Source organism: Salvelinus alpinus, chromosome 12 (genome assembly GCF_045679555.1).
Source record: "Salvelinus alpinus chromosome 12, SLU_Salpinus.1, whole genome shotgun sequence".
Taxonomy (NCBI): domain Eukaryota; kingdom Metazoa; phylum Chordata; class Actinopteri; order Salmoniformes; family Salmonidae; genus Salvelinus; species Salvelinus alpinus.
The window spans coordinates 11361121-11387559 of NC_092097.1; the positions used below are offsets into that span (position 1 = coordinate 11361121).

At 43.2% G+C, this 26439-nt stretch overlaps 1 protein-coding gene across 1 annotated transcript in view; it reads right to left on the reverse strand.

Moving 5' to 3' along the window:
* The window catches only part of LOC139535510 (forkhead box protein J3-like), a 56691-nt gene extending 32531 nt beyond the window's left edge, over nt 1-24160 (reverse strand). The window contains exon 1 of the mRNA XM_071334975.1: nt 23709-24160. Coding sequence (XP_071191076.1) covers nt 23709-24032 — 324 coding nt within the window. The 5' untranslated portion in view covers nt 24033-24160. The remainder of the gene's footprint in view (nt 1-23708) is intronic.
* Nucleotides 24161-26439: the final 2279 nt, after the last annotated feature.

Below are 26439 nucleotides of genomic sequence, written 5' to 3' on the forward strand. Positions count from 1 at the left end.
ATGTGATCTTTCAGATAAGGCCTGCAGCAGCATTCTGTGAGCGAGGACAGAAAGAGAGCGAGCGAGAGAGAGGACTGAGCCACAGCACAGCTATGATACAACAAAGGAAGTAACCAACCAGCAGCGAGGATAAAGCATTGGTACAGTAGATTAGTTTGCATTGTTGTTACACACATTCTACACAAAACATAAACCTGACCTCGGCTTCAGAGATCTCCACAGGGGCTAAGGAATGTAGCACCTTTGCTGTCTATTTGTTGTGGGTGTGGGAAGACGTTGAACGCCACAGCGTGCGCAAACACACACGCATTCCTCCACTGCCACTCCTCCCGCCAAACACAGTTCTCCCACAACCCCACGCACACCAACTGAGTAGACGCACAGTCAAGCACAGGCTCGACGTACAGCACACACCGAAAATCTCTCACAACCAAAGTACTGAGACCCGTAGCCCACACTTGAAGAGCCATGAAGTCAACCGCAACGATTTTCAACTTGATTGTTTACAGGCTTCAAAGGCATATAATCTGCTTCCCTTGGTATCTTGTAGCAGTCTTGGCATGCTAGGCTTTAAACCCCTTAGTCTCTGATCTTTACTCCTTGTATGTCGTTTTAATAAAACATCAACGGTTTGCTTGCTGCAGCAAAACACACGCCGAGGTAAAAACTAATTAATTTAAAAACCCTACTTGGCCTGACTCCATTTAGTCGACTAGTCAATTGTCTGGTCGATAGGCTGTTGGTCGACAGATTAATTTTTTTTTTGTCGAGCCACTGCAAATAGATATAACTATACACATACAGTACCGGTGAAAAGTTTGGACACCTAATTCCAGGGTTGAAGCCATCAAAACTAGAGGTCGACCGATTGTGATTTTTCAACGCCGATACCGATTATTGGAGGACCAAAAAAAGCCGATACCGATTAAATCTGATTATTTTTATATACTTGTAATAATGACAATTACAACTATACTGAATGAACACTTAATATAATACATGAAATATATTTAGTCTCAAATAATGAAACATGTCAATTTGGTTTAAATAATGCAACAAAAAAAAAAATTGGAGAAGAAAGCGCAATAAGTGCCATGTAAAAAAAGCTAACGTTTAAGTTCCTTGCTCAGAACATGAGAACATATGAAAGCTGGTGTTTCAATATTCCCAGTTCTTCAATATTCCCAGTTCAAGTTTAAGGTTGTAGTTATTATAGGAACTATGACGCATCAACTATTTTGCTCTATACCATTTGTATTTCATATACCTTTGACTATTGGATGTTCTTATAGGCACTAGTATTGCCAGCCTAATCTCAGGAGTTGATAGGCTTGAAGTCATAAACAGCGCTGTGCTTCAAGCATTGCTAAGAGCTGCTGGCAAACACAGGAAAGTGCTGTTTGAAGGAATGCTTACGAGCCTGCTGCTGCATACCACCGCTCAGACTGCTCAATCAAATCAGACTTAATTATAATAAACACAGAAATACGAGCCTTTGGTCATTAATATGGTCAAATCTGGAAACTATAATTTCGAAAACAAAACGTTTATTCTTTCAGTGAAATACAGAACCGTTCTGTATTTTATCGAACGGGTGGCAACCCAAAGTTTAAATATTGCTGTTACATTGCACAACCTTCAATGTCATTTCATAATTATGTAAAATTCTGGCAAATTAGTTCACATCGAGCCAGTCGGCCCAAACTGTTGCATATGCCCTGACTCTGATTGCACTGAACGCAAGAGAAGTGACACAATTTCCCTAGTTACTATTGCCTGCTAACATGAATTTCTTTTAACTAAATATATACTTATGTGTTTTGATTTTAAGAAAGGCATTGATGTTTATGGTTAGGTACATTTGTGCAAAGATTGTGCTTTTTTCCAGCTATGTGCTTTTGTTAAATCACCCTTTTGGCGAAGTTGAAGTAGGCTGTGATCCGATGATAAATTAACAGGCACCGCTTTGATTATATGCAACGCAGGACAAGCTAGTTAACCTAGTAATATCATCAACCATGTGTAGTTAACTAGTGATTATGTGAAGATTGATTGCTTTTTATAGGATAAGTTTTATCCTAGCTAGCAACTTACCTTGGCTCCATGCAGCCACAAATCCATTTGACGCTGCACTTGCATGGCAGGCACATTCGCATAACAGGTGGTCAGCATGCCACGCAGGTTCCTCATGGATTGCAATGTAAATCGTCCATAATCGGCATTCAAAAAGGCCAATTACCGATTATGAAAACTTGAAAAATCGGCCCTAATTAAATCGGCCATGCCGATTAAACGGTCAACCTCTAATCAAAACTATGAAATAACACATATGGAATCATAAAAAATAAATAAAATGCATTTAATTTAACTAGGCAAGTCGCTTAAGAACAAATTCTTATTTACAATGACGGCCTAGAAACAGTGGGTTAACTGCCTTGTACAGGCACAGAACGACAGATTTTTACCTTGTCAGCTCGGGGATTCGATCACTGGCCCAACTCTAACCAGTAGGCTACCTGCCGCCCCAATCATGTAGTTACCAAAAAAAAAAGTTTAAAATCTTGAATAAGATACGTGAATAGCCTACAGCCATGTCTGTCAGGAGCTCACTGGCACAGGAAACTGAGGGGCAAGAATATTTTATACAATGCTGCAAGTTAGCTAGCACAAACTCCAGGCTGGACCAAGTTAATAGTTGATACAATGTTTCAAGTTCCTTGCAGGCAGGCCATGGGTATCCAATGTGATTTATAGGATATTTATTTTTAAAATCAGCATTTTTACTTATGGGCTGCAATGTTATTTGTTGGCTTTATGTAGGCAATTTTTACATACTGGCAATAGAAGTTAACTTTAGATTTGTATAATTTTCATTTAGAAAGAATTTTGATTAACCACATGACATTGATTTTGAGATATGAAGATAAATGAAACTGTTCCATGAACATCCTAACTGGCACGCAGATCAGTAGAAATGGTACGATAGTCCTGTGGCCCCGTGCGCAGTGCACGCTGACACGGTCGCCAGGTGTACAGTGTTCCCTCCGACACATTGGAGCGGCTGGCTTCCGGGTTAAGTGGGCATTGTGTCAAGAAGCAGTGCAGCTTGGTTGGGTTGTGTTTGAGGACACACGACTCTCGACCTTCGCCTCTCCCGAGTCCGTACGGGAGTTGCAGCGTTAGACAAGACTGTAACCAATTGGATACCACGAAATTGGGGAGAAAACAAAAAAGAAAACAAAAAAATAGAAAAGGTACAATAACCTTTCCCACAAAGAGCAGTGGGAACCCCCCGCTAGCGGAACCCCTCGCCAACAGCCTATAAAATTGCAGGGCGCCAAATACAAATCAACAGAAATCTCATAAATCTAATTTCTCAAACATACAAGTATTAGGCACCATTTTAAAGATCGAATTCTCGTTAATCCAGCCACAGTGTCTGATTTCAAAAATGCTTTACAGCGAAAGCTCCACAAACGATTATGTTAGGTCACCACCGAGTCATAGAAACCCAGCCATCTTTCCCGCCAAAGAGAGGAGTCACAAAAAGCACAAAGAGATAAAATGAATCACTAACCTTTGATGATCTTCATCAGATGACACTCATAGGACTTCATGTTACACAATACATGTATGTTTTGTTTGGTAAAGTTCATATTCAAATCCAAAAATCTTATTTTACATTGGCGTGTTAGATTCAGTAGTTCCAAAACATGCAGTGATGTTGCTGAGAGCCACATGAATTCACAGAAATACTCATAATAAATGTTGATGAAAATTAAGCTATTATACATGAAACTTTAGATACACTTCCCCTTAATGCAGCCGCTGTCAGATTTCAAAAAAACTTTACGGAAAAAGCATAATCTGAGAACGGCGCTCAGAGCCCAAACCAGCCAGAGAAATATCCGCCATGTTGGGTAGTCAACATTATTCATAAATATCATTAGAAATATTCACTTACCTTTGATGATCTTCATCCGAATGCACTCCCAGGAATCGCAGTTCCACAATAAATGCTTGTGTTGTTCGATAATGTCCATCATTTATGTCCAATAGCTTCTTTTGTTAGGGTGTTTGGTAAACAATCCAAAAGCGTGATCTGGTCCATTCGGACGAAACGTTCAAAAAGTTATATTACAGGTCGAAGAAACTTGTCAAACTAAGTATAGAATCAATCTTCAGGATGTTATCATAAAAGTTCAATAATGTTCCAACCTGAGAATTCCATTGTCAGTAGAAATGCACCGGAATGAGAGCAACCTCTCAAGTGAAAGCGCATGACTGAGAACGAGGCTGTAGGCAGACCCCTTAGTAAAACAGCTCCCATCCGGCCCCCCTTCACATGAGAAGCCTGAAACCACGTTCTGAAGACGGTTGACATCTTGTGGTAGCCCTAGGAAGTGAAAAATAACCCATATCCCACTGTGTATTCGATAGGGGTGAGTTCAAAACCTACAAACCTCAGATTTCCCACTTCCTGTTTGGATTTTTTCTCAGGTTTTTGCCTGCCATATGAGTTCTGTTATACTCACAGACATCATTCAAACAGTTTTAGAAACAGGCAGTTCACTCTGGGCATGCTATTCATCCAAAAGTGAAAATGCTGCCCCCTATCCCAAACAAGTTTTAATCACGGAGCTCAGTAGCTTACATATAGTTGATTTTGGTAAAACATAGGGGATCTATGGAAAAATAAACGTTTTAAAAATGTTGACCAAGCATGCAAGTTGAGGCCATGTGAATTAAGACGGAGAGAACAGTAAAAATTGAAAAACATGTCGATCACGAAACGCACAGTTTGTGATGAAGATCCTATCTAGCCTGTGTGTAACATGTTGAAGTAGGCCTAATCTAAACCCCCAAAATCTTGTCCTCTGCAAAGTGAGATTACACAATCTGAAAATTCTATTTAAAATGGTTAAATTAAACCCATACTTCACATGTATATTTAAATTATGAAAGCGATAAATGCTTCCATACGGAATAAAAAAATAAAAGATAAGATGCATGCATGCCGGCAAAGAAATCAGTGCTCAAAATAGCCACAGTGATTTTGCGGGAAAAAAAATTAAAAAATTAAAACTCCTGCATTATTTCCTGGACGCATTCAAGGTTACAGCCCTGACTCTTCAGTGCAACATTTGAGATTTTTCAACGCTTCCATTTCAACATTGGTAGCCAGGTTGGCTGCTGTGAATATATTTGAAAGGCTACGGGGGAAAGATTCACTTAAATTTAACACAATGACAGGTCAACACAATGACAAAAGATCTGAGCCACGCGTCTGAACCCTTTTAATCATAGTCCTTCAGGGAGAGCTCTCTCGCCTGGTGCTGAGAGCAAAGCACACACAGTCAAAGGGCTTTCCACAGTCTCCAGAGCAGAGCAGCTCCACTCATAACTAGGGCCTTTCAAATTGTTTTATTTTTGGCCTGATTCGGTTTAGTTTCCCCAAAAAAATCCATTTCGTTTTTCCAGGTTTGAGGTCCCCCCCCCCCCCCAACTTTCGCTCTCAAAAATCACAAGGACATGGACCTTGTTAAAAATAGTCAGAGAGGAGAATAGAGGGGAGGGAGAGGGATGGAGCCACTGTTTAGTCATCATTCACTGGTCAGCACAGGAGACTAAGAAGAATCGGGTCTAGAGGAATGGACTAAGGAACCAGATGGTCCAGAAGTGTTGAAAAAAAGTAGTGGACATATAGGCTTAGCCTACTATTTGCTTCATTGCCCAGGCTGTCTATTTGGCTCATCTTACCAGTCTGGTGATATTCAAATTGAACTGAAGGTCTCACTGAATAGGATCACACTCTCTAGTCATAGAGAGTGTGATCCTAAAGACATCCATCTTCATCTGAAGAGTTACTTTGAAAGTAATCCAAGGATACTTACACCCACATTCAGTTTAAGCACAGACAAAACTCCTATTCTCCGGAGTGGCACAGAAGTTTATGAAAGCTGAACTAAGGATGTTCCCTTTTCAGCAGAGTAGGAGGGTATTGGAGACCAAAAGCACCGCAAAGATAGTGTTCTGAGCTCAACCTCGCTCACACCTACATCTTTACCTGCTTTCTTGGGTAACCTTGAGCTCAGTCTGCGGGAAAAAAAATTAAAAAATTAAAACTCCTGCATTATTTCCTGGACGCATTCAAGGTTACAGCCCTGACTCTTCAGTGCAACATTTGAGATTTTTCAACGCTTCCATTTCAACATTGGTAGCCAGGTTGGCTCCTGTTTCTACTGTACAATAAACTATTTGCTTAAATCAGATAAAGCTTTTAAAAACGTACCGACTATTTAGAAAGGTTTCTCCTTACCATTTGGTTCTGAAGAGCTTCAGATCCAGTACAATAAAAGGCAACCCACGCAAGTTTTAACCTCAGGTGAAGCTGTGCCGTCTACACCCACTGGATAACCATGGTGGGAGTTGCCTGCTAAGGTCATTTCATACAGAGCTTAGATTCACTTCTGTATAGGCTAGTGTACATCTTACATGGAGTTGTTAAGCCTCGCTTGCAAGGCTTAGAGAGCTACTAGCCTATATTAACTACACTTTAGTGCAGGGGTGAGCAGAATACGGCCCACGGTCTGGAGCCGGCCCGTCGGCCGATTAAATACGGACCTAGGTATAAACTTTGAAATAACTGCACCTTTTCTGGCCCGCAAACTGATTGTTATTTTTTTTTTTATATCATAATAAAATATATATAAATAAGTCCAAAAATACATTTGTGAAGCCTTCAAGACAAAATTATTACCCACCCCTGCATAGTGCGTGGCTGGCTGTGAAGAGGAGACATGACTGGGAATGAAAATAGGTGTGGGACACACAGAGCCCCTCCCGGGCAGGTATGCAGGGGACAACAAGATGCAGAGAGAGAAACGGACACTCACTGGCTGAGCCGACTCACGCCAGTCAGTCACGGTCTATCCAAATTGCACTGATACTCTGCTATTCGAAACAGAATATTCCCCATATTCTGGCTTTTCAGTTAGTCATAGAGAGTGTGATCCTAAAGACATCCATCTTCATCTGAAGAGTTACTTTGAAAGTAATCCAAGGATACTTACACCCACATTCAGTTTAAGCACAGACAAAACTCCTATTCTCCGGAGTGGCACAGAAGTTTATGAAAGCTGAACTAAGGATGTTCCCTTTTCAGCAGAGTAGGAGGGTATTGGAGACCAAAAGCACCGCAAAGATAGTGTTCTGAGCTCAACCTCGCTCACACCTACATCTTTACCTGCTTTCTTGGGTAACCTTGAGCTCAGTCTGCGGGAAAAAAAATTAAAAAATTAAAACTCCTGCATTATTTCCTGGACGCATTCAAGGTTACAGCCCTGACTCTTCAGTGCAACATTTGAGATTTTTCAACGCTTCCATTTCAACATTGGTAGCCAGGTTGGCTGCTGTGAATATATTTGAAAGGCTACGGGGGAAAGATTCACTTAAATTTAACACAATGACAGGTCAACACAATGACAAAAGATCTGAGCCACGCGTCTGAACCCTTTTAATCATAGTCCTTCAGGGAGAGCTCTCTCGCCTGGTGCTGAGAGCAAAGCACACACAGTCAAAGGGCTTTCCACAGTCTCCAGAGCAGAGCAGCTCCACTCATAACTAGGGCCTTTCAAATTGTTTTATTTTTGGCCTGATTCGGTTTAGTTTCCCCAAAAAAATCCATTTCGTTTTTCCAGGTTTGAGGTCCCCCCCCCCCCCAACTTTCGCTCTCAAAAATCACAAGGACATGGACCTTGTTAAAAATAGTCAGAGAGGAGAATAGAGGGGAGGGAGAGGGATGGAGCCACTGTTTAGTCATCATTCACTGGTCAGCACAGGAGACTAAGAAGAATCGGGTCTAGAGGAATGGACTAAGGAACCAGATGGTCCAGAAGTGTTGAAAAAAAGTAGTGGACATATAGGCTTAGCCTACTATTTGCTTCATTGCCCAGGCTGTCTATTTGGCTCATCTTACCAGTCTGGTGATATTCAAATTGAACTGAAGGTCTCACTGAATTGATTGGCAGACAAAGGAAACATGTCTAAAAACAAGATCTGCATCATCTAGATGAGGGCCAATTGCACTTCCACTCTGACTTGATTCCCGAACTGTGAAACTCCAAGAGAAAACAAAAGACAATTGACAGGTTTTCAGAAGGGAAAACAATCCTCACACATTGCATTCACCATTTGACATAACGTCGCAAAAAACTGTTCTGAATTCGCAATATTTGCCATAAGAGAGAAGCACACAATAAGCCTGGCTGTAAATTGGGTCTGTTCCATTCTGACGGATGCAAGCTTGCACTTTCGTGCTTCTGTGCAAATACATGGCTCTCCCCTCCCTCTCTGCGGAAGCAGCACAAGGCCATGAGAGATTGGAGGCAAAGTGACGTCCTCCAGTTTATCCTCCCTGAAAGCCTTCGCATGCTCTCAGTTCCACATGAGAGATCTGATGAAAGCCGTTTGTCAGCACGCCACTTAATTATCAGGCAGTAGAGCGTCCGATAGTATCCTTCCACTAACAATAGCTGCTCACAGCAGCCCCCTATAGTGCCCACACTCACACAGCTTCTTCGGTACCTAGTAGTGGCAACGGCCCACTTAAGAGTAGAACGAATTAAAATGCTACAAAGACGTATTGGGTATAAATTCTGATTTATATGACCTTGTGTCAGTCTCTAGCCTTGTACGCCGTGGATAGAAAATAGACAATGTAAAATGTGGTTACCTGTAAGGGAGATTCTTTGGGTCTAATAAAAACACGTTCTTTAAAAGACCACAATAATGCTGTATAACATAGCCCATGTCACCAAAACTAAATGCATTTACCCTTTTTGGAGGTAGAGTGCATAATATTGAGGGGTAGGTTACATAAAAATGTTAAAACCTAAAAATGTTTTAGGTTACATTTTGTCTTGACCCTGCCGCTTTGACTCTGATTTCGTAAAGACAATTGAAGGATGTGGGGAAATAATGTGGTCGTTTTGTGTCATGAAGTCTGGCAGAGAAACGAAAGACATTGACCTGTAATTTGCTTCCTTTGAATTTACAGAGCTTATACTCCACAACAATCAAAGCATATAAAGCTAAATGTAGGCAACATGCATTCATTCTTTAGGTCTACCATTCTTGGCAGAGTCAAATTTGTCGACTTTAAAAAAAGCCTGAGAACAGCAAAATGTCTCTGGGACGGAAGAAAGATAAAAACATGTTTTTTTTAAAATCACATCTAACGTAGCGAGAAGGTCAAAGTGGAATAATATGAGACTGAAATAAGGCATTTGAATTTAGTATTCAATGTCAGAGAGACGGAAATGACTTGCCAGCCATGATTGAGCACCACTAAAAAAGGCAGGAGGAAGTACGTTTTGCGATTGGGACGATCTCATCAGAAACGTGGTGGAGTTCTCTGGAGGCATCATATATTCACTATGCCTGGTGAATGCAAACTGACTGCCTTTGGAAGTTTGGTTGTTTAATGAATTGCAAGAAAATAATATTCTCAGTGGAAATACAGGTTGTGTTCTTCTCCCGTCGCTCTTAGAGAACAAGCAGTGAAAAGACACGGATAAATGAAGGGTTCACAAATAGACCAGGGGTCTTAACGTCCACATTTACCTCCATCCAAAGCTGGGGGCGTCAAACTCATTCCATGGAGGGCCTAGTGTAGGGCTGGGCTGTATACAATATTTGACTATACACACACACACACACGTATTGCTGCACGGACCGTCTTGGGTTTTTACTTTACCTTGTATAACTGTATTTCAATGTTTGGTTTGTTAAATGTGATACGCCACTCGGCCTTGTGTAACGTCCCTTTTTATAGTTTACTATGCTACTTGAGTGAGTCGTCCCTCTCCGCCGCTCACCAAGCCCCGACCCGTCACTCAAGGAGCACAGTTGTTGTTGCTCGCCCACTTCACCCGACTTTAGTCTGCACGATCAATGCAGCAGCTGGCAACAAGATGTTGATGAAAACGATGCTGCTTTCCACTTTGCTTCTTAATATATAAAACCACAGCATTCTATGATTACATTATTAGTTTGTGCGTCTTACTGTCTGCAAATAGCTAGTTTGTGTTTTCTTAGGTAGTTGTGGCTAAAATATAGTGTTAGCCGCTAATCACTAGTTAGCTAATAAATGTACAGAGTCAGAGCAAAAAAGTAGCTAGCTAATACAGCCTGATTGATACCAGTGCTGATGTAGGCCTGCTCCTACAAGGAAGTGCCAATATGGCCGACCGGTGGCTTCAAAGCCTCTCACTGGCCAACACATATCATCAGCAATCCAGGTTTTATATAAGTCATTGGTTGCCACCCTAGGGTTTTGCACTTCTCATAAAAGCAAATTTAGAACTATTATATAAAAACATAGATAATCAAAAATGTTAAAAAATATATTTTGGCCATTTATCACCCAGCCCACTGTCTGCTGGTTCTTCCTTTCAATTAAGACCTAGATAACCAAATGAGAGAAGTTCCTTATTAATTAGTGACCTTAATTTGTCAATCAAGCACAAGGGAGGAGAGAAAACCTGCAGACACGCTGCCCTCCGTGAAATGACTTTGAGACATGTGATCTAAAGCCTCTGGATATACAAACAATCCCTCAATAGGACAGAGAAACTATCCTACCTCAGATTAACCTATACAGAATCAAAGAAGTTCATATGGGGCAACCAAGCACGTCCATGCCTTTGCATCACAGGCAGACAGCGCATGACTCAACCCCGTATCCGAGGTAGATCTCCCATGTTAACCTGTCCTCAGGGTGAACTATTCAATCTTACAGGAACGTACAGAGGAACAGAAAAATAGCCTTTAAAAATTTGAAGTGTTGCCTTAGCGTCGACCTTCAGACCAAACCAGAACTTTCCCGAATTCTATTTGACTTGCTACTGATTTAAAAAGGCAGCAACAGACCTCCTATACAGCCCATTAGCCAAGTTAATGTTGAGCAGACAGACTCGCTGACGCATAAATAATACATGGCAGTGGTCAAGAGAGGCCAGACACCTCGGAGCACCCGTTCATCCCTCTACACGACCGCATCAATGGGCTAATGCAGAGGCAATTAACTGGGGGGGAAGAGGGCTGTGGCCTTGCGGCTGCAGGGCTCAAAGCCGGGGCTAACAATTGCTCTGAGCATTCACACACACCATCTCCCACACTGAGCCCCATTTACATATTGTTGTACTAGGACAAAACTCCCAGCATCTAGATAGAGCCTGCGCAAAACCACAAGGTAACAATAAACACTTGTTAAAACGTTGGTTTCCGTTCTTCCTGGTCACTGCTAAGATAACAGAGTACAATCCTGTCTCAACACCGGCGACTAGTTAGCATAGTCAAACTGTGCCGCTGTGAGCCACATTGGTGTTCTACTGCAGCGTACACAGCCTCTGCCTCATAGCAAATTGACTTAGCCCACTTCTTTGATGTTTGTCAAATGGGACTTTCATTCGATAAATTAACCGCAGAAAACTGGCATTGAAAACGGTGACATTGACAAACGAGCAATTACAACCAGCAATATTCATGTGTCATATCCGTGGGTGCAGTGACCTGCGATTAGCCACGCTGATGCTGGATGGGAGAGTCGTGGCTGTCAATAGGAGTGGAGGGAAGGCTGAGCAGCCCATTCTGACATGTCATCCATCACTGGTTCCGCTCTGCCGCCACAGCTGTGTCACTGTCCCCCTCTCCGTCGAGCACCGACCCCAAAATGAGGACACGCAGGCACGGGGTTCAAGTTTCTCACTCAGAGACCGTCCTGACGTGAGCAAGGCTTACAGAGAGGGGCGTACAAAAGCTATCAGATTTGTGGCAATGACAACATTAAAATAACCCATTTGTAGCCACGTTATGCTTTGCACATTGCGATATCTTGGCATTCACACCACATTCATGTCATTGCAGAAAGCGGCGATTGCAAGCGGCAGTGTGAGGTTATTAGCTCTGGGACAATGACCGAAGGGGTGATCAGGGTTACGTAATTACCATGGAGGCTGAAGGACGCATTATAACAAAGATGAAATTAAATAAGCCAGGAACCTTCTCACTATAATTACTACCCATGCTGATTAGATAAACATGCCAATCATTAGGCTTGTTACCTCTGCTTTTTATTCCTATCAGATGACGGTGACCTGCAGTGTGGCTGTATAGGCTAGTTAGCTCAGATAAACCTCCAGGTTTAACAGTATATGCTCAGGGAAGAGCTTACCTCAGCCAGCCTCCAGAACTCCGGCATGATCCCCAGTCAGTCATATGTTCCCCAGGACCTTCCCACAGGTTCTAATAATTAGTCCTGGCTGGAACTTTTTTCCTTTTTTTTTTTCAAAAAGGAAAACAAAACAGCACGAGAGAACAGCTGACAAATTAGCAGCGAGCTTCACAGGAGGCAAACGATCTACAAGGAGAACAGACTACCTCAATTATGAATATTATTAATGAAATTACAAACAAAGACCTGGAGACCGAGAGAAGGGAAGAAATCCGTCACACATACTTTATTAAAAACACGAGAGCATTGATTGTTTTGTTTGATCGTTCATGTTTTCTGGAGGATTTGTGAAAATAATAGTTTTTATATAGCAGAAGCCAGCGGCAGCAGCAGTAGCCGGCCTAGCCCAGCTTAGGTGGATTTAACAGGGAAGATTCAGAGTTAAAGGCGGATTCCAAGGACTTGGCTCTATTTATAGCATGTAGAATTCATCATGGCTCAGCGCCTCTCTCCACCCCTCTGTCTATCCCCCCTCTCTCCACCCCCCCCCCCTCTTTCCAGGAGAAATCACAGTACCTATGAGAGGCCATGCTTAGGCTCAGACTGACCTAACACCGAAAGGCCATGAGTAGGAATTGAATTCAAACGTCTAGCTTAAGCTTTCAATTAAAACGAGACCAGCAAAGCAGAGGCTTTCATGATTGGGATTCAGTCTTATACTGAAGCCATGGTAAAGCTTTCACCATCTCATACTAGGGCCCTGTGTTCGCGCAATCATGTGACAAGCATGATTTTAACCTTTATTTAAAGCTTTTTCCATGAAACTTTACCCCTTTTCTTTTTATGTCAGATGGTTTAGCACCACCCTCAGACAACCGCTTTCATTTTGTGTAAGGCTTTAAATAGAGGATTAAAATGATGACGATGTCAAATGACTGCGCAAACCACAGAGTCCTGCACTTTGGACTGTTAGATGCTCGCTGCCCTTGCTACAATGACAGGAATACCCATATGGCCAAAATGGACACACCACCTCAGAACATCACATCTAAAAATGAAATAAAAATACCCAAATTCAAATCTGATTGGGTACAAAAGGATGACTGAAGGATTCTCATACTCCCCGTCCGTTTTCCCTTTAGAAGAACCTGAGAACTAGCTAATTATTTTTCTAGTTACGAGTTGTTTTTTTGCCTAAAATTCCTTACAGTTCATAACTCTGTAGCTAGGGTGATTTCACCCCCCCTCCCCTCCCAAATTGTCTCCATTTCCAGCCTCAGATCTGAGACAAAGCATGGGCACAGCCCATTGGAGGTGATGATCTCAGTCGCCACATAAGCGAACAGATCTGGAAAAGTCATAAAATACAGAACCACCCCCTTTCCTCAGTTATTAAATACGCACATATAAATCTCAGCGAATCCAAATTCATCCCTGTGTTTCAACGTCTCACTGCATTGCTGAGTGTATCAGCCCAAACCCTACCCCCAGCTACTGAGCCCATTCTGCTCCCTCACTGCTTTAGTGTCATCGTAGCACTCAGTGGCTGAGCAACATGCCCCCATAACACAGACCGAGACGCACTGCTTTTCAGAAAGGCCAGGAGCAGTGACTCAGCAAGTATGCACCCCATCCAGAGCTCAACAGTGGATCACTGTCCAACACCATCAGTGGAGAAATAAACAGCACACCAGCAGTACTACTACTACTGGGGTCTCAGAGTCAGGCAGCAAGTCAGGTATTGACTTTAAACAGATTTCATTATCACAGTCGAGGGAGCTTCGGCGATCAATTCGTGACTAATGACGGATGGCAAAATGTGTTGCTCAGCAGGGAAAGGAAAAACAGTACAAAAAAAAAAAAAGATGCTAATATTTAGGCTAAGATTTGCTTGTATGGAATGGAACCTATAGATACACTGAACTGTGAAGTCATGGTCATGAGCTGGGAAAAGACACGGTTACATAAAAACGGAGCCAAAATCAGTACATATGGGCCACAAGAGACAACTCCAGAGCCCCGAGCCCTTTCATGTTCCTCAATGTAGTCGACTCCTCACTCAACGGGGTGTGGGGACAACAGCTCCTGCCAAATGGATGCGAGGCATGCCAGCCAGCATGTCCTCCCCGCCCACTCCAAGGGGCAGAGTGTGAGCAGTGGGGAGGCGGTGGGGGGAGGAAAGGTGAGCCTGGTGGGCGGGCAGCCAGGCAGGAGCTTCCTGACACGGGAACCCGCCACACAGCAGGATCAAACCGGCTGCCGAATGAATCACTACCACTCCCACCACCAACACAGTCGGCACCGGGCCTCCACACAGCCACTTCTGCTGCATCTACAATTAACAACAATCTGGGGAGAGACGGAGTTGCTAAAAATAATCCCACATGCATCTCAAAAAACAGGGCTCTCACTTTGCACTGTCAGTGCCTTTGATACAGCATGATAAAGACAGTGTTCTAAAATGGTCGTATTTTTTGGGGCCGGGGAAAATAAGCATTAGTTACTCTAAATATGTATCTCAGCTGCTGAATTATTGAATATCTGCAAAGCATTTAAAATGTAACTGCTTGCTTAGCGGGGTAATGGAGAAGTAGATGGAGGTATCACAGAGTCTACCGTTGAAGCAATTTTACACTTTCACATTCCACGCCCTGAAACCCAAGCTTGAGGTGGGAGATAGCAGGGCCAGAGAGAAGCGCAAAACACGCTTACCTGACTGATCACATTTAAAATAGGCAACAGGAGCTGCCTGGGATTTCTGTGCTGCAGTCAGTCACTACGTTAGTGAGCAGCAACATTATCTCCAAAGTAAATAATGTCCCGGAGGAACGGCAGCTCCCCAAATCACTTCTTAAAAAACAGAAACCGCTCCAGGCTGCTATTATTAAGCTTGCGCCATCCAATGGGAAGGGGAACCTTTGATCCCTTTAGGGTGCAGCGCATTTGCATTTTATAATGAGATCAAAGAGGCTAGGTCTGTCCAGGGCCCCTGCAGAAGGCAGCGCCGTACCCCATCTCTAGTCTGCAGACTGGCCGATTTATAGCCTCCTAGACACTGGAGCCGTTTCTTAATCAACATGACACAGTAGCTGCGAGGACATGTGGACATGCAGTAGGGAGATGGTGCTTGTAGGGCAATCAGCAGCCATTAGTTGCCAGCTTGACTTCAGGCAGGTGTGGAAAACATGGGGGGGGGGGGGGGAAGAAAAAAAATCACACCAGTCGCAACAATCTCCTCAACAGTTAAAGTTCAAGAGCAAACATTTCAAACCTGGTTGAGAATTGCGTCACGTTTTCTTTGGCATCCTTCACCTGCGAGAAACGCAGCAGGGAAAGAGTTTCTGCCTGCACTGGACGACATAAGGTGTAGGAAGAAAGATTTGAGACGGAGGTGGGCGGTTCCACAGTCAGCAACTATTGGATTGGGTGTACATGCGTGAGTGGGTGTGTTCCATCCGAGAGCACTAACGAGTTGGTTTCCCGGAGTTGGAGCGGGCCGAACAGGGGTTCCGCTGGCGTCATCTGTGGGTGCTCTAGCGTCTATACATTTAATACCTTAACACTGAGGTTTATACGGAACGTGTCACAAAACAAAAGGATCCTACACTAATGCATTTCAGCAGTCGCCTATAGGCTGTGTGGTCTGAGGAGAGAACAAGTCACTGCAGGGCCGAGGTATGAGACCCAAGCAGGTCAGGTAGAAATTGATCGCTTTAAATTCATTAGCGGTGGCTCAGGCAGGAGCCAGCCAGTGTGAAACTCATAACCTTAGAAACTGACCCACAGCCAAAACGTCTTGAGAAAAAAGAGAAAAAAGAAGTCTCATCAGCATCAAGAGCTTTGGACAGGCGAAGCAGGACATCCTAACCTGGGAGAGACCAGATCACTCCGATTTGCCTTTTAATCTGTAGAAAGTCATTAGGGCCAGCTCCACATATCCTACACTGCAATGACAGACTGGAATGGATTAGTTTGAGCAGCAAGATTGAATTGGACTAGAGGGAACAGGGGATAACACAGAAGGGTCTGTTTTAGAATACAATAATCACTACATACACATATAAATAAATGATTCTCCCATGTAACATGCTCGGTGATGTTGGTACAAATATATGCTATGGGATGAGGGGGGGGGGGGACTATAGAAAGGATGAGATATCCTTAAGCAAGTATCCATGTAGCAGGCATACTAGGCCTACATAAGTCAGGACTAGCCAGTGTGTTTCTCCAAGTACTAGCTATACCCCAAACATTGTTCTCGTCAGCTAATAGTGTGACCTACAGCACAGGCCTATAAAAAAAATAAGAGGTCTCTTTTTATAACTCTTCTGCATCGCTTAAGAGTGCAAATATGTATCCAAAAGTGCTTTAGAAAGCTGGAGAGGGTTTAAGAAAGCATCTGTTTAATTGCCTGCTCGTGGACGCTGTGTGCTTATTCGCTCCTTCAAAAACGGCCACGCTCATATTTTTTGACCTTGATGAATTAGCTGTTCCTATTGACAGCACTTATTGATATTTCTTAAAAGCGTGGGCTAATGGAGTTCTATGGAGATGATTAAATGCCTGGATTAGCCCGGTCTCATCTCAGAGGCACAGCCCGCATTATCATACAGAGCAGACGCGTGCGTGCTCTGGCTCCTAAATTCTTGCAGCCCGCCAACATCTCTCCAGGGGAATAGCGGAGTGATGACTGCATCCGACCTACATTCACCCCGCCCAGACATGCTCACATCAACCCCTCTCTCACACAAACACGAAAGGAACTAGACACACGCTATCCCCATTTACGAACGTTGCTATGTGCACAGACAATGGAAGTGAAGGATTTGACTTATGCCTTCCTTACCTACTGCAGTCCCCTCCTGGAAAACTTGCTAGAGTCCATTTTTTTTTGAAGGAGTCAATTTATAGAGTATTAAAGTCAAGTAAACAAGTGAAATTGTATATGTATTTAATTAAAGTTCGCTAATGTTAGCTATATCTACTAGCAGTTATGTTGTGATAATTAGGTTAGTTGTGTAAGAGTGAAAACCTCTACAGGATTGGTGTTTGCCCCGCGGGTCGGTTGAGCTAACATGCGTTAATGTGATTAGCATGACGTAAGTAACAATAACATTTCCCAGGACATAGACATGTCTTATATGGGCAGAAAGCTTAAATTCTTGTTAATCTAACTGCAGTGTCCAATTAACAGTAGCTATTACAGTGAAAAAAAATACCATGCCGTTGTTTGAGAGCGCACAGCAAAATATTTTATCATGGCAACTGGTTTGATACATTCACATCGGAAGGTAAATAATGTACTTACATTCAGTAATCTTGCTGATATGTCATCCTGAGGGTCCCAGAGATGAAATGTTGCATTGTTTTGTTTGATAAAATACATTTTTATATTCAAAACGTAGGCACTGGGTTCTACAGTTTGAACCCCTGCTGTGTCTGCTCCCATCTAGATGTGTGAAGGTTAGTGCCTTTTCTGTAGGGAAGCCATCATTTATGACATTCTGTGGAGTGTGTAAAACATATTTTTTGTTATTACCATATCATTTCTATATGTTCTCTTTAGTTATGTACTTGAAAATGTATCAATTGACCAAGTCGGCACGTTTGGGCTGAGTTGATACAACATTTTGAACAGTAATGCAATGGTTCATTGGCTCAGTCTAAAACTTTGTACATACACTGCTGGCATCTAGTGGCCTAAATCACACCTAGACTCCTAAGTGATAATGGCCTTTCGCTTGCATTTCAAAGATGAAACACAAAACAATTGAAAACGCATGTATTTTTGTTTGTATTATCTTTTACCAGATCTAATGTGTTATATTATCCTACATTAATTTCACATTTCCACAAACTTCAGTGTTTCCTTACAAATGGTATCAAGAATATAAACTCTGCAAAAAAAGAAAACGTCCCTTTCAGGACCCTGCCTTCCAGATAACTTCACAGGTCTTCATTGTAAAGGGTTTAAACACTGTTTCCCATGCTTGTTCAATTAACCATAATTAATGAACATGCACCTGTGGAACGGGCAATAAGACACTAACAGCTTACAGACAGTAGGCAATTAATGTCACAGTTAAGAAAACTTAGGACACTAAAGAGGCCTTTCTACTGACTCTGGAAAAACACCAAAAGAAAGATGCCCAGGGTCCCTGCTCATCTGCGTGAACGTGCCTTAGGCATGCTGCAAGGAGGCATGCAGATGTGGTCAGGGCAATAAATTGCAATGTCCGCACTGTGAGACGCCTAAGACAGCGCTACAGGGAGACGGGACGGACAGCTGATCGTCCTCGCAGTTGCAGACCACGTTTAACACTTGCACAGGATTGGTACATCCAAACATCACACCTGCGGGACAGGTACAGGATGGCAACAGCCCGAGTTACACCAGGAACGCACAATCCCTCATCAGTACTCAGCATGTCCGCAACGGCGTGAGAGAGGCTGGACTGAGGGCTTGTAAGGCAGGTCCTCACCAGACATTACCGGCAACAACGTCACCTATCGCCACCGTTGTTGGACCAGACAGGACTGGCAAAAAGTGCTCTTCACTGACGAGTAGCAGGTTTTGTCTCACCAGGGGTGATGGTCGGACTCAGCTTGTTGTCATTGCAGGCAATCAACGCTGTGGTGTACAGGGAAGACATCCTCCTCCCTCATGTGGAACCCTTCCTGCAAGCTCATCCTGACATGACCCTCCAGCATAACAATGCCACCAGCCATACAACCCTTTCTGTGCGTGATTTCCTGCAAGAATGTCAGTGTTCTGCCATGGCCAGCGAAGAGCCCGGATCTCAATCCCATTGAGCACGTCTGGGAACTGTTGGATCAGAGGGTGAGGGCTAGGGCCATTCCCCCCAGAAATGTCCGGGAACTCGCAGGTGCCTTGGTGGAAGAGTGGGGTAACATCTCACAGCAAGAACTGGTAAATCTGGTGCAGTGCTTGAGGAGGAGATGCACTGCAGTACTTAATGCAGCTGGTGGCACACCAGATTGAGACTTACTTTTGAACAGAGAGGGGGTCAAAATCAGAGACACATTATTCCATTTCTGTTAGTCACATGTCTATGGAACTTGTTCAGTTTATATCTCAGTTGTTGAATCTTATGTTCATACAAATATTTACACATGTTAAGTTTGCTGAAAATAAACACCGTTGACAGTGAGAGGACGTTTCTTTTTTTGCTGAGTTTACATATCCTTGCTTCAGGTCCTGAGATACAGGCAGTTAGTCAAATCTATGTCATTTTTAGGCGAAAATTGAAAAAAGGGTCTGATCCTTAAGAGGTTTTAAGGGCCATCAAGCCAATAACTATAAAAACAACGATGATAAACTATAGGCTACAGGACTAGAAAACGTTGGTCAGCATCCACAAGAAAGTTTATCGTTCTACAGTCCTGCACCGGTCGACTGATCAACACATCCTATTACATGTTGCCGATTAAAAAGGTGGTAACAAGACCATTCATAACATTTAGCACACAGATACTGGTTCAGACCATTCAGTGCGTGTTCATCACAGTGACAACTGAAAATAATACTTCAATGTACATGTAGGCCTAAGGAAAACTAATATTTATAGTAACTTGTATTAAAACATTTTTTTTAATGTAGCAATTCAACATAAAAATGCTATTTAGGCTGGGCTAAACTTTATAGCATGTCATTGCCCAAGTGGATTGCACGTGATTTCCATTTTTCTAACAGTTGTCAACTCCTCTGGGTCTTTCACTGTAGTCATCTAGGCTATGTAACAGTGTTATCATAGCCGGCCAAAAGTGATCACACCAATGCACTTTGTCCTCAACGCTGTAGCCCATTTTACATTCAGTAAACAAGCACAAATCTCTCCTCCAATAGGCTATTAGGCAAAAAACTAAATTTGAAACAAGTGTCCAACAAGCTTTTGTAGTCTGGCTTTTCGTGGGACCCCAGGAATAGCCGTGGCAGCGGAGAGGCCAGGTGCGTAATTGTGAAACAGAACAAAGGCAGGCTCGAAATGTAACCTCCAGCCTAAGTAGAAGTGTATACAGATTAGACCATAATTCATATAAGCTCAATGTTAGGCTTAATACCGCAGTGAATATATCCAGTCAACTTACACAGCGAAATAAAACATTAGATAACGAAATCATAGGTAGCTACATTATGTGCCTCCAGAGGCTGCGCTGAGTGCGCTCCTTACCAGTCCAGGGGTACGCAGCTGGAAAATATACCATGCCTTACAATGTAATGAAGAATGTTATTGTTTTCAAGTGAGTAGAAAAGTCTATGCTGGACACGGCAGTGAATAGCCTATGCAATTTGAATAACTGCTCAGATGCCTGGTGTTTAAGAATGCATCCCGGTATTCATTTCAAAAGAACTGCATCTAGACTGCCTGATTGGGCAACCATTAATATCAGTTACAGGTTTTTTTTCTTAGCAGTTTACAAGGTTCAGGCACATAAGGCCCAGTAATATGTTGTATTTTGTCAGGATGTTTTCGGCTAACAGAAATGTGCTAATGTAGGGATTTCTAGTGACGCGCATATGAATTATGATAATGCTTGAGCACGGAGGAAGTCGTATCCATAGTTTCCACGTTTGGCTTCCGTGTTTTAAAAGCGTTCGAAAAGAAGTTATATTAGGTGCATACATATCATAGTAGGTTACATTCCCAGGACTATCAGCTAATTGAATTAAACGCTGTTGCTCCTGTGATTTCCATGTTTCACCATCATCTAAAAAGACATTGTCTTTGAAAATGTAAATCATGAATGAACAGATTGCAACACATGCATAGTGACACCACATTATTCACATCACAGCCTCAATAGTCAACCTAAATACATTTCACCACCATACAGTACTTTTTACATATGTTCAAACTGTGTAGGCTAACAATTTGTTTTGTTTGTCATTTAGCAGACGCACTTATCCAGAGCAATTAGGATTAAGTGCTTTTCAAGGGCACAGACAGATTTGAACCTAGTCAGCTCGGGACTCAAACCAGCAACCTTTTGGTTACTGGCCCAACCTCTTAACCTCTAGGCTACCACCCAGCCCACAATCCCTTAGTAACCTCTGCAATGTCAACAGTAAGCATGTCAGTCTCTCTTGGCTCAAAGTAGAGGAGAGATTGACTGAGTGTTAGTTTCGTCGCCAATAACTGACAAACTCGTCAAATACCTATTTTTCCTAACTAAAACTAACAATAATGAGATGCCCCGAAAAAGAAACAATAACTTTTACAAATTTTAGTTGACAAATGTGACGAGACGAGAATTCCACGTGAGCCTAACGGACATTTAATTTGACATAAAGCTCTATTTCATCTGTTTGGTCAAATCCTAAACATGTACAATATTTCATGCAATGCATTGGTATCTTTCAGTCGTGTGGTCTGATTGAGCTGATCTGCCCGGCTCTCCCTCACAGCTCCCAGGTGGTCACTTCAGTCACTTGTCAATCTTTTAAACTGATGCGAAGCCAGGACACTTGACTTGCAACTAACCTCAACTAGAAACAATGTTTACGCTCTCTCGTACTTTCATGTAGGCTATTTTTGCTTTGATCACATCAGAAGCTCTATTTTCCCATGTGTGCTGTTAGTCACTCATCGGTGTTGCCGCAGTCCGCAAATGAGAGTTGTGGTTGCTTTTTTCCTATGGGAAGAACAAATGCTACTTGTTGAATATTAGGAGTACAGTAATACATCTGGCATTTTTGGAAAGATCCCATTTTCCCACTTTCAAAGGAAACCACTGTTATTTACCCCCTTGACTGTTATGATGGTGGGGAAATCAAAGCTGTAAATTGTTTAACCTGTAGCCAAGGCTTTAAAGCCTATATAGCTAATTATGGCTGGCATTGGTTACAATCTGCCACAATATCAATGTTGTCAGCTAAGGTATAGGAGGGGATAGTAGGCCTAGTTGGAAATGGCTATCTGAATATGAACATAATGGAAGTTGGAGGTAGCCTAAATATTCATTATTTCACCTAAACAAATCTATACGAAACAATTTCATTAAAAAATATATATAATTATGCAACAATTTCAAAGAATTTACTGAGTTAGTTCATAAAGGGAAATGAGTCAATTGAAATAAATAAATTAGGCCCTAATCTATGGATTTCTCATGACTGGGAGTACAGAGGAGTCTTGGTCACAGATACATAAAAAAAAAAAAATAGGTAGGGTATGGATCAGAAAGACAGTATCTGGTGTGACCACCATTTGCCTCGTGCAGCACGACACATCTCCTATACATAGAGTTAATCTGTTGACTGTGGCCTGTGGAATCTTGTCCCACTCCTCTTCAATGGCTGTGCGAAGTGGCTGGATATTTGGGGAGAACTGGAACACATTGTCGATCCAGAGCATCCCATATATATTTCCTGAGCTTTCTTATATCTCCTAGATATAGGGCAAACACCTCAAAACCTTGTTTCTTATGATACATTGTTTGCCATTTATGAACATGTTATTCAATGTGTTTCTCTGGGCTATACAAGTAAATGTCAAATTCAATATTTTATCAAATAATTGTTATAAATAAAGGGGCCCTAAAATTCAGAATAAAAAATCTAAATGATCCATAGTATGACCATCTTAAAACAATTCCATTCGTCACCTTCGAACCCTCCCCCCTACGATCATATTAATCTCAAATGACACAAGCAAACAGCAAAATGACCTTAAAAAAACCTAGTTAAGACAAATGTAGTAAAGTATTTTTGTCTAATACATTTGTTTTTTGCGCCGGACCACAGGAAGACTAGCTGTCGCCACTGGCGTCGGCTAATGGGGATCGCACTAAAATCTCAACCTAAAATCTAAGACATTGCATATCAACCGAAGCCAAATCAACCCATTTAATGCTGGATACTTTATCCCCTCCCCACATAGACGCACACAGGAAATGGGCTGCATACATCATGTCTGACTGCAATAAACCAGTGCCGCACATCCTACTTCCTATAAATGTCTACTGATTGGAAAACTCATTCTTGTATCACTTTCCATCTGGGCTCTTTAAAAGGCAATCAGCATAGCTTCATCTGTGTATATCATGTGCTCCTTGAGATGATGACACAGCACTGGCTCTCTCCTACACAACGGCCTTCTCCCTATCAAGGCATCTGCAATGAATAATACCACCCATGAATGAGTTATTTAGTCTTTGTTTGCTCAGATAGGGACATCTCTGAATATTAATCCAGAATTTTACTCTTCACAGTTCTCGCAGGGCTGCTCCTATTTTTATATTTTTTTATTCAAAAGATGTACAGCACGCTTTGAGCTTTAGGGAAATTACAGTGTGGTGCTTGTTATGAATGACGTTGAGCTTTTACGACCAACTCGATGTCTACAAAACTAACTCGATAGCATTCCAAAACCACACACCGGGTGATGTCATCAGCTGGGAATTGACATCCGTTCTACTCCAGCTTGTCTGTCTGTCCTCTTACAGTACGTACCTTCCAGCCGCTGCCTGCCTCCCTGTAGTAGGGGAAGTTGTCACAGATCCACTGGTAGATCTCGCTCAGGGTCATCTTCTTCTTTGGCGAGCTGTTGATGGCGAAGGTGATGAGGCTGGCGTAGCTGTAGGGCGGCTTGCCGTCTTTGTGCTGCTGGACTTCCTCCTGGTCCAGCGTGGTGTTGGGGTCCAGCATGGCGTTCTTCTTGCCCATGCCCTGCCCCCCGTGGCCCCCCTGGGCATCCGCCTTCTGGATGGCAGCCCGCATGGTCAGCTGAGGCAGCCAATCCATGGAGGTCAGACTACTCTCCAGCTCCGACGTCATAGCGACGACAGGCTGGGCTAGGCTGGGGGGGGGCGGGGGGGTGTTGATGGGTGGAAAGCAGGCCAGGTGAGGTGAGTGGAGGCTGAGGGCAAGGCTCCCCCAGCTCAGCTGTCTAGCGGTCTCTCAGTGAGGCCTGGAAGAAGATAAGACAGGCAGGGTTTAGTCCAACTACACACATTTTGAAATTACACTTCAACAATGAGGTTGGTGAGCATAAAAAAAAAATGACACAAAATGTCTGGCAGCTAGCTAGACATACTGTATTAAATTAGTATCATATTCCCTGTAGTAAAAAGGTAAACGTCTGACTGGTTTTAGGTACTTTCAAAACATATGGATGCTTCCCGTTTTAGAGGATACTAGAAAAACAGGTAGGTTTGATTGACTCAGCCTGGCCTTAAATCCACATACTGGTAGTCAACGCTGTGCCACATATTTTGTTACAGAGATGGTTCACAATACCACACAAGGCTGTCTGACACACACACTCCATAATCCCGATCCCAGGACAGCACACAGGAAGTTCAGGAGCCAGCAGCATCCCACTGGCTTGCTTCTGAAGCTAAGCAGGGTTGGTCCTTGTCAGTCCCTGGATGGGAAACCAGATGCTGCTGGAAGTAGAGTTGGAGGGCCAGTAGGAGGCGCCATTTCCTCTGGTCTTTACAAAAAAAAAAAAAAAAAAAGATACCAATGCCCCAGGGCAGTGATTGGGGACATTGCCCTGTGTAGGGTGCCATCTTTCGGATGGGACGTTAAACGGGTGTCCTGACTCTCTGTGGTCGCTAAAGATCCAATGGCACTTATCGTAAGAGTAGGGGTGTTAACCCCGGTGTCCTGGCTAAATTCCCAATCTGGCCTTCATACCATCATGGTCACCTAATCATCCCTAGTTTAAAATTGGCTCATTCATCCCTCTCCCCTGTAACTATTCCCCAGGTCGTTGCTGTAAATGAGAATGTGTTCAGTCAAATTACCTGTTAAAATAAAATACATATCCCACCACCCCTGCAAGTTAGCACATTCACTCTCCCTGCTGCCCATAGAGCTGACTCAGAGTTAAATGCTAGAGGGAGAATTGTTTTCACAACTGCCAGCCAAATGGGGGAATGGCTCAGGAGGAATTCTGACTGCAGGCTAGTAAACCCTCCTCCCCCAGGCGGAGCCTCTGCCGTAAACAACCAGCCCTGTGTCATCATGCCAACCGTCCTAGCCTATGCTCGGCCCTTTGTATCCGCCTTGATTTGCACACAAACAGCCCCTCTCTCGCTGGGCTCGATGCCCTCTCTGGCTTAAAATAGCAGCAGAAGAGAGGGGCCTAAAGTTACAGGCATAGATAGGTGAAGGCAGGCAGCCATGCAAAACAAGCCCCCTGTAAAGGACTGACACTGCACTATGGTGGGGGAGAAAGCCCCACAGGAGAAAGAGAGGAATCTCCACTCTGTGTGTGTGTGTGTGTGTGTGTGTGTGTGTGTGTGTGTGTGTGTGTGTATGTGTGTGTGTTGCTCACACGCCCACCCTGCTGTAATAAATACTCCCAGACCTCGGAGGGTTTGAGGGGCAGCAGGAATGCCCTTCACAGAGACAAGGCAATAGGCTGCAGCAAGTCACTGACTGGAGCCTCAGCCTAGTGGTAACTAAGACCCTGATCTGTGAGATGAGACGTAGTAGCAGCACTTATAGCTCACTGCTGCGTTATTACCTGAAACTACCAAATGCCACAGTGGCTCTGGAGCTAATTGAAATGAGAAAGGTGGGTCACGTCCCGCTAATGAGTCATTTTCCACTTTAAAAGAGATAGCAGGGCGACCAACCCTCTCCTAGATCAAATTAACACACTATTCTCATTATCTTTATGTACCATTGAAAATACGAATCTCTAAATTGTTCTACAACCAATTACATTGAAACACAAGCCACAGTACCCTGAAATACAACTAGCAGACTTTCCCCTGCATGGTCTCTCACTGTGTGTCTGTAGCTGGTTCTAACCTGTGGCTCAGTGGCAGTGATCCACTGCATCCTTACAATAGGATGATGAAGCAGGGCTAGGATGCAGCCAGACGCCGAACGAACGCCATTTGACCCTATGCTAATGATCCAGATGTTTCAGAATCTGCAGGGCCGATTGTCTTAAATTGGCAAACCCTGGCTGTGGCAGGAATGATGAAGAGCGGCAGCAGCCCCTCTGCCTTCATCAGGCCAAGGCTCTGTGAGAGGCAGCCAAGGGCAGGACCATCCAGAGGTCAGAGAGTTCAGGCACCGACACTTAGGAGACCCAGGGAAGAGATTACCACTCCACACAATGGAACCGCTTTGATCCGGCTGAGTCTGTCACTGTCGCTTTCACAAACCAGGGTTTTTCCTCAACTGTAATTTGTTTTGAGTGTGGTGCTCTGGGGCGCGTTTT